Source organism: Meles meles, chromosome 1 (assembly GCF_922984935.1).
Source record: "Meles meles chromosome 1, mMelMel3.1 paternal haplotype, whole genome shotgun sequence".
In the NCBI taxonomy this organism is placed as follows: Eukaryota; Metazoa; Chordata; class Mammalia; order Carnivora; family Mustelidae; genus Meles; species Meles meles.
The window spans coordinates 4,347,558-4,363,911 of NC_060066.1; the positions used below are offsets into that span (position 1 = coordinate 4,347,558).

At 55.3% G+C, this 16,354-nt stretch overlaps 1 protein-coding gene across 1 annotated transcript in view; it reads left to right on the forward strand.

Moving 5' to 3' along the window:
* The window catches only part of COL22A1 (collagen type XXII alpha 1 chain), a 243,512-nt gene that overhangs the window by 17,623 nt on the left and 209,535 nt on the right, over positions 1-16,354 (forward strand). The window contains exons 2-3 of the mRNA XM_045978553.1: positions 3,142-3,292; positions 7,285-7,851. Of these exons, the coding sequence (XP_045834509.1) occupies positions 3,202-3,292; positions 7,285-7,851 (658 nt within the window). The 5' untranslated portion in view covers positions 3,142-3,201. The remainder of the gene's footprint in view (positions 1-3,141; positions 3,293-7,284; positions 7,852-16,354) is intronic.

A 16,354-nucleotide genomic window follows, 5' to 3' on the forward strand; every position in this document is an offset into this window, starting at 1 on the left:
TGGCCTGTGGTCGGATTGCCTGGGACTGCGGCCTGTGGGATCCCTGGCCGGTTGCTAAGTCCTTTGCCCTGAGTTTCTTACTCAGCAAACTGTACCTGCTGATACCCGCTGTTTGGATTCATGAGTTCTTACCTGGGAAGCCCTGGGTGGCTCCCGGTGCTTCGAAAAGTGTGGTCCTTGTTAAAAGTGGCCATGGGAGAGAGTGTGGGCTCTGGTGTCCTCTGGGCCTGACGCCAGCCCAGCTCTGCTGTTATTAGCCACGGGCACTGATTGACATTGTGCTGCAGGCACACGCCAGGCTCAGGACTGGCAAGGTGGAGGAACAGGGCAGCTCGCAGGTTTGCTGAGACCTCAGGGAGGAGGTCGGTGAAGGCTCACCGCGCTCACCGTGTGCACTGTCGGCGTGCTCTCCCCGCCTGCTCTCTAGCAGGGAAAACAGGACTGTAGATGCTTAACTCCACAAGTCCTTCCTGGGCCCCGTTGGGGTACCTGGCTGGCTGGGGAGAGGGATGGTAGTGGGCACAGACACCCTCCAGGGGAGCTTACAGTCAAGGGGTGACTGACTCCAAGTGCCTTGGGTGGGCTTTCACACACCAGCAGGGCGTGCCCTGGGCGGTCTCCTCCACTCTGAGCCTCAGCTTGCTTGCCGGTAATGGGGGATGTCATAGGACACCCCTTGGGGTTGTTGTAAGGATGGAAAGGTGGAATGTGTACAGCATAGAGGCTCTCTACCAATGCCGGGCTTTACCCCAGTGGCGGGACCCTGTGGATGGCCAGTGGGCTCAAGAGATAGGCCTGGGAAGGAGTGTGGCTCTGGCTCACGTCAGCCATGTGGCCTTGAGAGTGGTTGAGGCATTGGGCTAAGGACTGTCTGTTCAGTTTCAGTATTCCATCCCTACAACAATCCCTGTCACAACTCAGTATGAGATAGGGTCTGTTAGAACGTTTTTTGGTATGTGGCCTTTGTCATGTTGAAACTTTCTTTATCGTCTAGTGTACCAAGTGTTTTTATTGTGAAAGGGAGTTAGATTTTGTCAATGCTTCTGTATTGTTGGGTATCGCCGTGTGTCTTCTTTGGCTCTATTGGTTCGGTGTGACTCCTTGATTTTTGGACATTAAACCAGCCTTGCATTCCTGATGTGAATCTCACATGGTCACCGAGTATGACCCCTTCAGTGTACTCTGAGTTCAGGTTTCTAGTCTCCTGTTAAGTACTTTCACATCTCTTTCATAGGGGATGTGGGTCTGCAGTTTTCTCTTTATTCGTGTGTGTATTTGGGAAGATGCGGAAACCTAGAGAGAACAGCCTGATTTTGCCTTGCTTCCACCCAGTTTCAACAATGAGGTAAACAGCCACATTCCTTGAGCCCTGGAATACGGCTGGAATGTGGATGCCATGGCTCTTTCCCCTTATCTCCTCAGTCCATGTTCTTACTTATCAGTTCATTAAAAGAAGTGACGGCTCAGTGGTTGTTGTTAACATTTGGATTTGCTGTGTCCACGGAGGTCCTGGAAAGGGGGTGGGCTCAAAGCCCAGAGGGGTCTGAGTTCAAGTTCTGGTCCCTCCTCAGTGGCCTGGGGACAGATGCGTATCTTCTCCATCTTAGTCTCCTCCTTTGCTGAGGGGAGGCCATGATGCCTGTCTTGGAGGTCGTGTGAGTTCACTGGACAATCAGAAAGTGCTCAGCACCGGGCAGATGGTACGTAGCCGCTCTTCAGCGACTTTCCTGGCTCTTTGGATATGTCTGTGTTCTTCTAATGAAGGGCTCCTACTACCTCAGATAATAACCTGACTGTGTCACTGACTCTTAAATCTAGTACTTCTTTGTCAAATGCCACTGTGTGCCAGGAACGGTTCTGGGTTCTGGACAGCAGAACGAACAAGACAGACAAGACTGTGCTTTCCTATAGCTTTGAAGGGTGAGGGGGTGGGCAGCCCACTGGACTTGCTGACATTCTGTGTCTCTCCTCCCCCTGGGCCCTCCAGTCCTGACCTTGGCCTCTGCCCCTCCATGTGCTGTTTTGGGAAAGTGCCTTTCTTCTCGTTCCCGTGGCTGCCTCTTGAATGTGATACTTCCAGAGTGTTGTCAGGTGGGCTGTATGTACTCTGTGAGCGTGTATGGGGACCGTGAGTGAAGAAGGCAGTTTGCCTAGAGGGTGCTGGGGACCCAAGTGAAAAGTCAGGCACCTGCCCGGACAAGAGCGCACATATTTGTCCCGCCTGGGAGAAGTTCTCCTGGTGCCATCATGCCTTGACTCTGCTCTGGGACTTTGCCGATGCTGCTCCCTCCATCTGAAATGATCTCCTGCTTTTTTCTGGTTGAGGCTTACTCAGTTTTCCAAAATTGACTCATCCAGGAGGCCTGGCCTACCCCTGAAACGGTCACGTAACAACACTGTCCCAGTGTTCCCAGCAACCCCGGAATGTCCTTGGGCTGGTGCCCAGGGCCCATGTCTTACCTGTCTCCCAGGTGTCACGGAGTGTCCTTGAGGGTGGGGGTTCAGTGTCCCTCATCAGCCTGCCCCCAGCACCCGGCACATGAAGGCAACTGGTAAATACCTCAGAATTCTATAACCTGTTTTCCCTCTCCCAGATCTCGGCTTTAACAGTGACAACTACTTTTTGAAATGGCCATCCCGTGAAAATAAGATATGCAGAAGGAGAAATACACTTTAGCTAATAAACGTCCCAGGTCAAAGGAACGCAGAGAAAGCCAAAAGCCACGTCTGTCCTGTAGAGCTGGCAGGTGGAGGGAATGACGGCGTCCATGTGAGGGGAGGACCCCGCACACTCCTTTTAAAAGATTTCATATGCTGCCCTGAGTGTTTCCTACAAACCTGCCTAGGAAAATAATTAAATATGGGCCAAGATTTAGGCACCAAGATGTTCTCTTACAACGTATTAAACAAAGAAACAGCCTGTTAAGTGCTCAGAAGCTGATATTAGGATCAGAACTCGGTGGTGGTGCCAAGGACTGGGCCTGCACGGCCGGGAACGGCAGCTCGGAGGTCCCGAGTGTGCATCGGTTGAAGGCAGTTGGGAGGCTGGGGTGCGGCCTTCCTTCCGCACCGGCCTGGGGCTGCTGCTTCGGGTTCATGGCCCCGAGGCCCCTCTCTAAAGGTGTGTCCTTCTCCACACAGGGCATGTTCCAGTAGATCCTAACACCGTCTCTTCCGGGCCGAGACACGCGTGCGACAGCCATGTCTGGCCTGCGAGGGGACGCCGCGGCCTGTCTCCTGTGGATGCTGCTGCTGTGGCCTGGGGACAGTGGCTGCCAGGCCCAGAGGGCAGGTAGGGCCACCGTAGCATGAGCCGGGGCTGGGCCCCGAGCTGCCGGTATCTGTCCACGCGTGTGAGTGTGTGTGTGCATGTGTGAGCAGGGGAGTGGAAGTGAGTGCGAGTGTAAGCGTCTGAGGTGAGTGTGAGTGTGTGAGCGTGTGGGGTGCAGACGTGTGCCTGTGAGTGAGCTGGGACTGACGGCCTGAGAGAGAGGGAGGTGGGCCACCCAGCAAGTGTGGGTGTGAGCTGCCCTCGCCGGTGCCTGTGGAGCCCCGTTGTCCACTGAGGGCATGTGCTGTGTGAGTGAGAGAGTGTGAGCGAGTGAGTGTGTGATGGAGCTGGCGAGAGCATATAAACATGTGCGTATGAGGGAGAGTCTGAGGGTGTGCGTGAGTTGGGAAAATGCCGGAGTGTGAGAGTGCACGAATGTGAGTTAGGTAAGTGTGTGGGGTGTGCGTGAGAAAGTGTGTGAAGGTGAGAGCTGGAGAGTGTATACAAGTGAGTGTATGCGTGTGAAAGTCTGAGGGTGAGTGTGTGACTACAACTGTGAGTGTGTGTGACAGTGAGTGTGTGTGTAAAAGTGAGTGCAGGAGTGTGAGAGTGTCTGAGGGGTGTGTGTGTGACTGAGCGTGGAAGAGAGCGTGTGGGTTGTGTCAGCATGTGTGTGGATGTGAGCGTATGTGGGAGTGCGTGTGAGTGTAAGAATCTGAGGGTGTGTGTGTGCAAGTGTGAGAACGCGTGTGCGGGAGAGTGCAGGAGACCCGTGAGCTGTCGACACCCGCGTTCCGAGTGGACTGCGCAGTGTGCGTGAGCTTGGCTCTGTCGAGCGCTTGCAGGCTTCTAGGGACAGAGCGCTGGGCTGGGACCGCGTTGCGTTGTCCTGTGAAGGGCTTTGAGGCACATTCCCGCGGAAATGGACTCACTGGAGGCCGGCCAGGAGAGGCGGCCGGACCACAAGGAGAACACGCCTCCAGAGTAGATGAGGGAGGGGGAGTTTGTTGGAGAAGAGGCACCCGGGCAGTAGGGGTGAGGCGTGATGGGACAGTGGTCTAGCCCTCCTGTCTGAGGGCCTCCTGGAGAAGGTGCCGTCAGTGTGGAGACGGGAAGGAGGGCTCAGGTACACGAGCGGGTCACGGCACCCACCCAGAGGCTGTGTGCTGGGCTCCTCAGGGCACAGGCGGATGCCTCTCTGGGACGGGCCCAGTGTGGCAGAGGGAGCACCCGGCTGCAAAACCACCCCGTTCTGCAGATGACGGACCGAGGCTAGGACAGCCCAAAGCCCCCCCTCCCACCCCACAGCAGGTAGGACAGCACCCTCAAGAATGTGCCCACCTGAGCCCATGCTTTGTCCCCCGAGCCTGCAGAGGAAACAAAACAAGAAACACAGTCTTGTGCTTCTGCCTTGATTTTCCCAAGTCGCCTCCTTGCTTGAGGCTCTCAAAGTGCGGCTAGCTGGAGAGACGGTTCTGAGCGTGCACCGCCTGGTCTTCGCGGGAGGGGAGCGGCGTCAGGTTCTGTGTCCACAGAGATGAGCCCGAGAGCGCACACAGCCGACACACTGGGAGGGCCCAAGGAACATGTCTTCCCGGCCCTCATTTCACAGCCGGGAGAACAGCAGCCCAGAGGAGAGCTGTCGCTGGCTCTGCCCGTGGGGGAGTCGAGGGCACCCCCACCAAGGTCAGAGCCCTTCCTGAGAGAGCACACCTAATTCTCATGCACGCGTTGTGCGGTCTGCTCCGCAGCCCCCAGCAGAGAACGTGCCGGAGTGCAGAAGGCCCCAGGGTGAGGCCTCTGGAGCCAACTAACCTTCTGCAGCCTGAACACAAATTTGCTCAAGGATTACAGCCCACAGGCGGGGCCCTGCTTGGCCCATAGCTGCAATTACCTTGCACAGGCTGGGACATCATTGTCCTGAAGACAAAAGGATGACCTTTTGTGTCAAGGAGAAACACTCCCCAGGAATTAGCTCTTGAGCCCACACATCTGGGCAAACACACTCGGAAAGTTCTAATCCTGTTAGGGAGCAATCCTGGAAAGGCGAGGATTTACCTCGCTCTGAGAGCAGATTGTAACTTGCATTTTAGGAACTCAGGGTAAAAGTAGGTACAGGAAATTCACGAGAGGCAATGGGGTAGGGTGCGATGGGGAAGTGTGTGTGCCTGAGTGTGTGTGCGTGTGTGTGTGTGTGTTTGTAAATACAGTGTTACTGTTTTTCTGTGTTCTGAATTACTTCATTGCTTATAAATATAAAATCAGAAATACAAACTATTAACTATTAACTATTACCTCTGGTAAGCAGAGTTTCTTTTTGTAGGTCCTCTGATCCGTACAGACATAGTCCCACACACAGACATCACATTGACACACAGCTTTTCAGACGCAACAAGACACTGGGAGAATGGGTCTCTGTCGGTAAATGAGGATTCCTTCAAGCCAGCAGTCTGCGGCTGCCGATTACCGCCCCGCCCCGTGTGAGCTCACATGGATGGTGGTGGGAGAGATTCCGTAGGGGGAGCACAGAGCCGGCTCCAGGATTTTGCTTGCCAGTGCTGCATGAACTTCTTAGATAGCTTAAAAATTTTTTCTTCCTCTTTATCTGATTGTTTTATTAGTGTAAATCCCTGGATTGGAAGTGTTGGGTCAAAGACACTGTCTTTCATTAAGGCTTCTAATTTCTGAAAATGGGTGTGACAAAGCCCAAGGCCTGTGGAAGACGAGGTGGCTGCCTTCTCTTGCACACTGACGATCACGGGATTTTTGTACTTTTTCCAACATGACAACTTAATTAACTGGTTTTGGTTTTTTTGATTTTTTTTTTGTTATTGTTGTTCTCATTTTGTTTTTACTAGACAGATGTTTTTGCCAGGTGCTCCAGAGGCCTGGTCAGTCGCTGCTGGTGGTACGATCAAGCCTTGGATTCTGTAAAAGTCAAGACCGAGGCTTCTTTTATATATATATGTATATTTATTTGACAGAGAGAGATCACAAGTAGGCAGAGAGGCAGGCAGAGAGAGAGGGAGAAACAGGCTCCCCACTGAGCAGAGAGCCTGATGCGGGGCTCGATCCCAGGACCCTGAGATCATGACCTGAGCCGAAGGCAGAGGCTTAATCCACTGAGCCACCCAGGCGCCCCGAGAGAGCAAGCCTTCTTGATGGTTATGTTTGTGCAGCTCTCTGGAGTTTGGAAACCCTTTTCCTCACCAGTTGTGACGTGGGGGTGAGCAAGCTTGCCCACAGGGTTGCGCTGAGGATTAGAAATAAATTATATAGTGTCCTCTTCTGCTCAATCATAAGTTTTTTTAACTTTTAAACTTCCAAAGCTTATAAAAATAGAAGCGTATTATATGTTAAAATATGCAATCTTTATAAAGCATTGTAGAATTTCTGCAAATTTATACTTAAAATATAGGAGTGCAGTATATTTTGTATGAATTATAATACTGGAATCCAGGAACTATTTAAACATCCAGCATGGGAGCACCGGCTAAATAAATTATGGGCTCTGAGCCATGTCATCTTGCAGCCATGGAAACTGGCATCGTCACACTGGAAAAGGGTTTCCAGCAACTGCTGGATGTGGGAAAACAGCAATGCACCTGTGCATCTGGTACGTTCCCGCGTGCATTCGTAATAATAATTAGGTTTATACACTGCGGGCTAACAGCATGACCTCTCTGTAGATGGAAACATAAGCAGTTAAAACATTCTTCCGATGGCCTTTTCTGAAAAGAGCATGTGTTCTTTGCAGTAGGTTTAAAAAACAAGCCACTGGGTGACCAAAGCAGAAGCTATTGAAGAAATCGATAGAGCGGCGTTCTGTGAACGTCGACTACTTTGATGCAAGAGCACATATTGGCAGCCGGACCTCACAGCGGCCGTGGGGACACTGGTCATCATAAGCCAGTTCAGAAAGCAAGCCCCCCCGCGCACCACCAGGGTGACCTTTCCCAATCCGTGTGCCCCAGGTCACCTTTCCTCTTCCTCCCTCCACCCCACCCCTGCAGGTTGCAAGACTGTCCACTATGACCTGGTCTTCCTCTTGGACACGTCCTCCAGTGTGGGCAAGGAGGACTTTGAGAAGGTCCGGCAGTGGGTGGCCAACCTGGTGGACACCTTCGAGGTGGGCCCCGACCGCACGCGCGTGGGGGTCGTGCGCTACAGCGACCGGCCGACCACCGCCTTCGAGCTGGGCCTGTTCGGCTCGCGGGAGGCCGTCAAGGCGGCGGCGCGGCACCTGGCCTACCACGGCGGGAACACCAACACGGGCGACGCACTGCGCTTCATCACGCGCCACAGCTTCTCGCCGCAGGCCGGCGGCCGCCCCGGGGACCGCGCCTTCAAGCAGGTGGCCATCCTCCTGACCGACGGCCGCAGCCAGGACCTGGTGCTGGACGCTGCGGCCGCCGCCCACCGCGCGGGCATCCGCATCTTCGCCGTGGGCGTCGGGGCGGCGCTCAAGGAGGAGCTGGAGGAGATCGCCTCCAAACCCAAGTCCGCCCACGTCTTCCACGTGTCCGACTTCAACGCCATCGACAAGATCCGGGGCAAGCTGAGGCGTCGCCTGTGCGAAAGTGAGTGTGTGCAGGGTGTGGGGCCTGAGCAGAGGGGAGCCCCCAGCTGCCCGCTGGCAGGTGGCAGGGCTGCGCGGAGGCGCATGGGCCAGGGGCTCAGTCACTAAGGAAAGCGAGAACCAGTCTGGCATGTAGCCCTGCGCCCGGGAGGGCGCACACCTGGGTCCTCTCCAGGCCCCGCCTCCAGGGCGCAGGCCGGAAGGATATTAAAGCGGGCTGGCTTCTCGGCCCCACCCACCCCGAGTCCTGCAGAGGGTTGAATGCCCCGGAGTCTGATCTCCCTTTCTGTAGGGGAACGCATCTGCTCCCCTACAGGACTGCCCAAGTCGGAGCCCCAGCTCGCAAAGCCCTTCCGGAGCACATGGCAGGTGAACTCTCACAGGCCCCTTTCTTCTTCCAAGGGACTGTGGGGACGGGTGGTGTAAGGACCAGGCTTCTGGACTGTAGCAGTGATCCCCAGGGAGCCGTTTGGAGATGGTGGGGCCCAGCTTATCCCAGAGGCCAAGTGCTGTTGACCTGGTGCCCTCTGAGATAACCCGAGGCAGTCTGGAATCTGTGGACTGTGGCTGGTTATGGGCCAGGGGGGAGGTTGGGCCCAGGCAGGGAGCTGACCGCCCCTGGGCTTCTGACCCTGAAGGCTGACCTCTGAGAACCTCGGGTCATTCTCAGGACAGCCTGCTGCACGGGACAGGAAGGGTGAAGTGGGTTTTTGTGCACCAGTCTGTGTCCAGCTTCCGTTCTGCCTGCTTCATTGGCATGACAGTTGTCCTTCCTGGGTCATGAACAATGTTCGGTCACAGCCCTCTCCAGAGCCAGCAGGTGGGGGCTGGGAGCAGGGTCTCAGCCTCTGTCTTGCCGACTACTTCCGGGGACTGAGCCTTCTGGGGTGGGAGAAGCTCAGAGGGTCACAGCTCGCCGGGGACAGGGAAGCCTTGGGGCTGTGGCTGGTGGCGGGAGCAGCTGGGCGTGGCTTGGCCGAGCAGCAGGGGGCCTGGTCGCGGGGACAGTCCTGGCTTGCAGCCCGGGGAGAAAACGGCGAAACTGTGTCTGGCACCCGATGCCCTCAGGCTCCGTACCGCTCTGTGGCTCACTTAATCTCTACTTCTACTTATTTATTCATGGATCTAGTTTTTGTGTGGCCTTGTGCTGATTTCTGGGCCTGTTGAAAAAGATCAGACAAAACTCCTGCTCTTGGAGTGTTCGTAGTCTAAATGGCAAAGGAGACACATAAAAAGGGACATAATACTGTGGGTGTGATCTTCATAAAGGTCACGGAATCTCATGGTGTCCTCTTGTGGTTGTGATCGGTGATGACCCTGAGAATGAGGGAGGGCTTCCTGGAGGAGGACATGCCTGAGCTGTGGCTGAGAGATTGAAGGATGGCATGACACAGTCAAGGAAGTGTAATGGAGCCGTGTGGCTGCGGTCACGTTGGGGACTGGGGTTGGTGGCTTTGTGTGATTGTCAGGTTCTCAACAGAGGAGGGCTTGGGTGCTAAGATCAGATGTGGAAGGGTTTCGTGTAGGGACGTGACACCATCAGATCTGTGAGAACGGAACGCTGACGGGGCAGCAGGACCCGAAGAAACCCTTTACAGGACTGCAGGAGAAATTCAGAGGACAAACAGTGCTGGGGATAGACGGAGCACTGAGGACTAGCCCCCGTTCCCCAGATGATGAAATTGATGCCCCGAGCGCTAAGGGAAGGAGAGCCTCCGGTAGTGTGCGAGGCATCGGCTGTGAACTTTCACTTGACCCTCACTACAGCCACATGGATTGTGGTGACCTCCTTCTCACAGATACGAGCATGCAGCCTGCTGAGGTCCCGGGAGGAACAGCGGCTAGGCCCTCTGCAGGAACCCAGAGGGATGCTGTAGCCAAGACGGGAGAGGGCAGGAAGGCAGGAGAGAGAGCCTGGGAGGGCCAGGGCTCAGGATTGACCTCTGGGGTGATGAGAGCCAGACACCAGGCCGCAGGACCATCCAGGAAGCAGAAGTCCCAACATGCTGGCACAGGGGTCTTTGCACCTGCCTTGATCGCAGAACACTTTAATTCAGGGCGTTCCTCTAGCCCCTGCCCACTGGCATTTTATCATCCTGCCAGCCTTGTTTCAGACGGTTCTAGATGTTGGCCAGGCAGAATCTAAATTTTGGAGAACTTCCGTGCTCAGGGCGTGGTTCTGGGAATGGTGGGAACAGCTCCCGAGAGGTGAAGTCACGGGAACTTGCTGCCCAGGTAATAGAAGGGCAAGGCTGGGGATGGAATCTAGGCCGTCAGCCTCCACGTGCTGGCCTCTTTGTGCTCTCTGACCTCCATTCAGAGTCAGGGATCATACTTTCGATCATAGGCAGTAGGGGCCCCGCCATAACTAGCTTGAGGAATAAAGTAAATTCATATCACACGTGACAAAAAAAGGTCAGAGGTCAGGTAGGCTTGAACGATGAGACTAGGGCTCATTCCACTCCTTCCGTGTGGTTTCTCCTTGGCGTTAACTGTTTCACCATGCACGGCCCACGGCAGAAGCGCTGGTGAAGGCTTTGTCAAGAGACAGGTGAGGTCAAGGAGGGATACTGAACCCCCAGGAATGGACAGTGGGAAAAGGGGGCTGATGGCAAGAGCTCCTTGAGATGGAAGGGGCTGGAGTCGCCTCAGCGAGGAGAGCTGCTGCCTCGGTGGTGGCCTAGAGGGAGCAGGAAGGAAGGCCCTGCCCTCTGTCCCCTCCCTTCTTCTCCCCTCTCCCCTGGCCTAAGCCTGTCTGACGGCAGCCCATAAGGGGTCCAAGTGATGGCGTCCCAGGGGCCAGCCTCCTGGGGCGGGAGGGCAGAGGAGGCGAGGACAGGTGTGGGAGAGCACATTGGGAGCACCTGTAGTGAATCTTAGGGCCGGGAGCCATGAGACCATGGCCGAGGCCTGGATTCAGTCTGGCAGACAAGTGTGGGCCTGCGGCTCTCCCCAGACCAACACTGTGGCTTTGGAGTGGAAAGAGGCTGACTGTTTGGGGCCGAAATCACATGACCCCATCCTTGTCACCATGCCCACTCCATTCCCTCAAGGAAAGGGGTTTGACCCATGCAGAGTCACTGGGGGCCACAACCAAGAAAAGGGGAACCAGATGCCAGCCAGCCGGGGACACCGCATGTCCCCCATGATAACATGAAGAAAACTCCCAGTAGCCAGGCTCTTCCAAAAACCTAAATAGATGTAAGATGTAAGTTATGCTCAGTCGTCTAGAGGGAATCCGTTTTTGTAAATACAGCTGTAAGCTGACTACAGGCCTGCTCGGTTCTGGTGACAAATGAAACAAAATCCCCTTACAATTGCTTCAATTAGAAAGAAAGCAAAACAAAACAAAATAGCTAACAGTAACATACTGAAATATATGTAGTAAGATGAAATCAAGGAGCATCACAAAACCAAAGCATCACACGACCCAAAATCCCTGCGCACTCCTGGGATCTCTCTGGGTGACTTCGGAACCCAAACCGGGGCTCTCTGGAATGAGGGCTTCATTCGATGGTCTGGAAAATCACAGACGAACGGCATGGGGTGTTTGGCGTGGCCGTCCTTCCGTTCCGTCCAACCTACTCACTCATTCATTCAGCAGAGGTGCTGGGTCGCAGTCATCGGATTCGATCAAGTCATTCATTCACACAGTCTTCAGCCACCCAGCAGACATTGAGTAATGGTTCATTCATTCATTCATTCACTCACTCAGCAACCGCACACCGAGGGGCTCCCTGCTGGGGCATTTGCCGGGTTTCCAGGATGCAGTGAGGGGTCTGACATCCTTCTTCCCTCGAGAAGCTTTTTTCTACTCGGGGCAGCAGGAAGTGGCAGCGAATTACACGACAGCATGTGGACCCTGGTCACCGCCTGCAGCTTCACGTGTCTGGTTGTTTATCTGCCTGGGGTCTGCCTTCGCACACAAGAGCAAGCTTCATGGGGGCCCGGTCTGTTCCCTGCGGTTTCCGAGTGCCTGGAACAGGGCTTGGGGTGTAAAGGAGCCGCTTAACTGTTGCTTAAAGGAAATCGGGTGGGAAGCTGGGTTCGTGCTGTGCTTCTGTTGCTGTGGGCATGTTAGAGGTACGTGTGCAACGATCCGGTCCCTTCCAAACACAGAGGTTAGGAATATTCCGCAAACCTGGGGTCAAACCAACGTGAACTGAAATATTGAGCTTATCTGTATATTGATGAGCGGAGATAAAGGGTTAGATTCTGAAGGTGATGAGCGTCTGGAAAAGGCAGGCTGGCTGGGATGGGCAGAATCATGCCGGAGATGTCCCCCTGCCTCATCGGGTGGGACAGATGCGCAGAAGGGGTACCTGACTGGGCTCCGCTGGAGTGAACAGAACCAGGAAGTCTGCTGTTCTCCGAGCACCAAGCCTTGACAGCACTTTGCATTCCACTCTACCCGCTCCTCACCCAGCCCTGCAAGGGGATGTCAACACTGAGTTCTGCACTCAGGGAGTGATGCTCCAGCCCCGTGCCTGCCGGCATGGGTGGGACTGGACTAGTCAGGTGCTGGTCCAAACCAAGAAGTGCCACGGGGACTATACACAGCAGCTTCTGTAGACAGGATGACAAAGAAAGCATTTCATGAATATCTTTGCTATCGATTATGTATTTAAATATGAATATTTGGGGGAATTTAGGGATATATACAATATATTAGTAAAATTAATCTCACCTATTTCTTCTACTTTTTCAAACGTGGCTGCTAGAAAATTTTACTATTAGGTCCGGAGTCCACATGTGAGGCTCTTCCTCCTCCTCCCCGACCTCCCCTTTGTGCTGCTGCCACTGAGCTGAGGTCCCGTCGCATACAGAGCCCGTGTTTTTCCACCCAGTGCTTGGCTGTAGAAGTGTTGGGGGGGTGGCTCTGAGGGACCTCAGGCTCCCCAGGGCTGCCCTTCCGAGGGGAAGCTGAGCACCCCTGGGTCAGTGCACAGGAAGAGAGAGGCCCCTGTCTGGGGTGGGGTGCAGCAGCCCCTAGCCATGAGGCAGTGTCGGCAGGGGGCTGTGGGCAGTGGCTGGTCTCGTCTAGAAGCCCAGCTAAGAGTGACCAGGTGAGCTGAGGAGAGGGTGGTGTGGGGGCAGGAATGGGCCTGAGATCGGACAGATTCCTTGGGGCGGCCATAGTGGAAGTTTCTCTGTCCAAATGCCCCCCGGGCCACCTGTGTGGACCGCTCTACTAAGAGCTCCATTCGAATTCTAGCTGCATAACCTACCACCTGGCGCATGGCTAGCAGTAGGATACCTAGTTCTACTATTTATTCGTTCTGGCCCCTTTGTGACTTAGCCTGTGTGTACCCCCTTTGTCAGAGTCCGTGTGTAGCCCAGGGTCAGCACTGGGGTTACCAAGCATCAATGAGGACTGGGTTCGACTCACTCCCCCGGTTGGCACAGCGGGCCGGGGTGGGCAGCCCTGGGAGCCGAACCCTGTCCTGTTTGCCCCAGGTCCTGAGTCCCTTCGGGTAAGTTGGGATGTTTAGGGAGCGTTTTTCAACCCTCTGTGTCAGGGATGTCTCCCCAAATTCCCAACACGGGGTTCCTGGTTCCTCCTGTTCTGCGGACAGCACGGAGGCACAGGGGGTCTACACGTCTTGCCCGGGATCTCAGGGAGCCAGGGGTTCTGTGTCTATTCCCTTCAGAGCCCACTGCCTGGGAGTCGGGCTGGTCAGGCTGCCCTGCTGCCATCCTTTGGAGTTTTTTTTTTTTTTAATATTTTATTTATTTGACAGAGAGAGATCACAACTAGGCAGAGATAGTAGGCAGAGAGAGGAGGAAGCAGGCTCCCTGTTGAGCAGAGAGCCCGATGCAGGGCTCGATCCCAGGACCCTGAGATCATGACCTGAGCCAAAGGCAGAGCCTTTAACCCACTGAGCACCCAGGCGCCCCCGGAGTTTTGATACTGAACCCAGCTGGTGCCCAGTACTGGCCTGGCTCACCCGGCGACCAGCAGCTGCGTGCTGAGTCCTTGAATGGAGCACACGGTATGTGGCTCACTGCTGGTGCCTGGCCTTGGGACCCTGCAGGGAGGGGCCCCTGTGTCATGGCATCGGCTCCTGCCTCTGTGGCCTGAGCGGGTCCCCAGGGGACGCAGTCTCAGCCTGGCTTCCTGCAGTGCGTGGGGCGGAGGCCGGGACAGGCCCAGCCCCACAGTGTTGGGTGTAATTAAGAACCTTCTCCACCCCAGGCTCGGTCGTGGCCACAAAACAACCTTTATATAGCGTATCGGGTGACCGTGAGTGAGCCTGTGGAACGCCGGCCGGCCACAGCTGAGACCTCCGCCTCCTTCTATTTCAGGGGTGCTCGGCGGTGGTCCTCCCTCCCCTCTCCCCACAAGCAGGGGCACCGTCCTGGGTTACTGTCTTCCGGCTTTCGGACAGCTGGGCTGGGAAGCTGGCGTGGGTTAGCGCCGAGTGGCCTGTCCTGTACTCTGTAGTGCTTTGTCGTGTGACACGTGGGCACCCCCTCTCCGTCTGCCTCTCTCGCTGGTGTGGTGGTGCTTAGCTGTGCGGCTGTCCCAGAGGGCGTCCGGGTGGCTGGAAGCTCTGTGTACAGTGTGGCCGAGGTCGGGGAGAGGGTGTGAGCAGAGGGGGCCGATTTATCTCGTGTCCAGGGAGATTAGTTTTACTGTTCACCTGTGGCTCTCGCTAGAAAAAAGTTGGCATCTACACCCCAGCTCTGCATTTAATTAAATTAATTTAACTTAATTAGTGGCCGCCTGCATTCATTCGTCCCCCCTCCCCGAGTCTCCACTCCCTGTGTGGGGGGGAGCGCCTCCTCACGACCCTTGTCTGCTGTGACAGCACGGGGCAGCCCAGCCCTGGGCGCTCTGGCCATCGAGGGCTCGCTGTGCTGTTGGCTGTGGTTATCAATGGGTAATTTCACCTTCTGAATGAATGAGTTATCAGGTTCACTTGAAAATGTGTCCTTTTTTTTTTTTCTTTTTGTAGTGTATTATTGGTAAATAACACAACTTGTTGATATAATTGGGGACGGACGGCACAGACCTTTCAAGATACCGTGTCACAAGTGTGGGTGTTTTAAGGACTGTCTATAGTACTGGGCTATTTCTTCCAACACATTTTAACCAGTGTCCTGTTCTGTCGCGGACCTGGTTCTGAGGCACGGGGCTCCTCCTTGAGTGAGACATCAGTGATTCTGCTTTTAGAGTGACATTTCCAGAGGCCTCTTGTGAAGAACTGAGCTGAGCTTGGGATGACAGGCAGCAACAGTCCACACCTCCAGTTCCAGGCAGGGGCAGCGGTGAAAGCCAAGGGCCTGGGGTAGGCGTGCACTCTGAGTGTTTGGAGTGGGGCGTGAGAGAAGGACAGTGTTGGTATCCTCCACTTCAGGAGGTGGAAACTGCGGCTTGGTTTGCTGGCTTCACGTTCCCAAGTTTGTGGAGAAGAAGGAATCCAGCCACGAGTCTTTTTGTTTGGCCAGAAGCTGAGTCCACCTCAAACCCCTGGAATAAACTGTCCCCTTGAAGACCCAGCAAGAACGCCCAAGGGGAGGGCTTTGGGGCCGTCTGTTGGCATGCCGGGTGGCACGGCCAGCCTAGAATTTCTTTGGAGCCCGTCTCCTCTGAACCTGAGTCTTATAGCCCTCCGAGAAGGCACAGCCTGTGGCCGGTCTTGTCCCCAGTGACCAGTTCTTCCTGCGCCGGCCTCCATGGCCACGTCCCTCTGCCCACCCAGCGGCTGGTGGTGAGGTCAGGAAACACACACGTACGCACATCTGGGAACATGTGTGTGGCCACCAGGCCCAGCTCGTCCTCCGGGTGGACCCAAAGGCCCGGGAGGAGTCTGTGGCAGCCTGTGGGTTTGGAGCTGCCACGTGGATGTCTGTGGCTTGGCCCTCGGTACCGCATCAGCCTCAAGAAGCAATTCCGCCTGGGCCCGCCCTTTGCCTAAAGGTCACCGGGAGTTCCTCCTGGAAAAACTTGTTATGATCGAGCTCACCCCCTTGAAATAGTAACTGGGTTACTTAATTCTGATTATGTGCTAGGAAAGGTTATTAGACAGTGACTGAATATGATGAAAAACTGAAAACCACCCATCAGTTACGTGTAATTGGCATACATCAGGGAGAGGGACGGTCTCCCAGCTGTGCCCAGCCAGGCCCATGGCTGCAGAGGATCCCTGGGAGCTGTTTGGGCCATGTCCCTGCCTGACTCCTGTCTCTTCCTAAACCCGAGGAGCTCCTGTGTCAAAACCAGACATTCTGCCCGCACTGTCCTGCGGCAGTGGGAGGGGCGTGTGTCCGCATACCCTCCACTCTCTGAACAGACTACCCCCCACTTCTGGGTCCTGCTCCTGGGTCCTGGCTTCCCGTGATGGTGCCATACCATCTTCCTCGTGCAGAACCCTGCGTGTGCCTGCGCACGGCTGTTCCTGCGGGCTCTTCCCCTCGACAGTGAGGAGCCGTCAGGGTGGCCACACCTTGCCCCAGCCGGCACCCGGCATGCCCAGCTCTGCTTACCTGCCCTCAGTTCC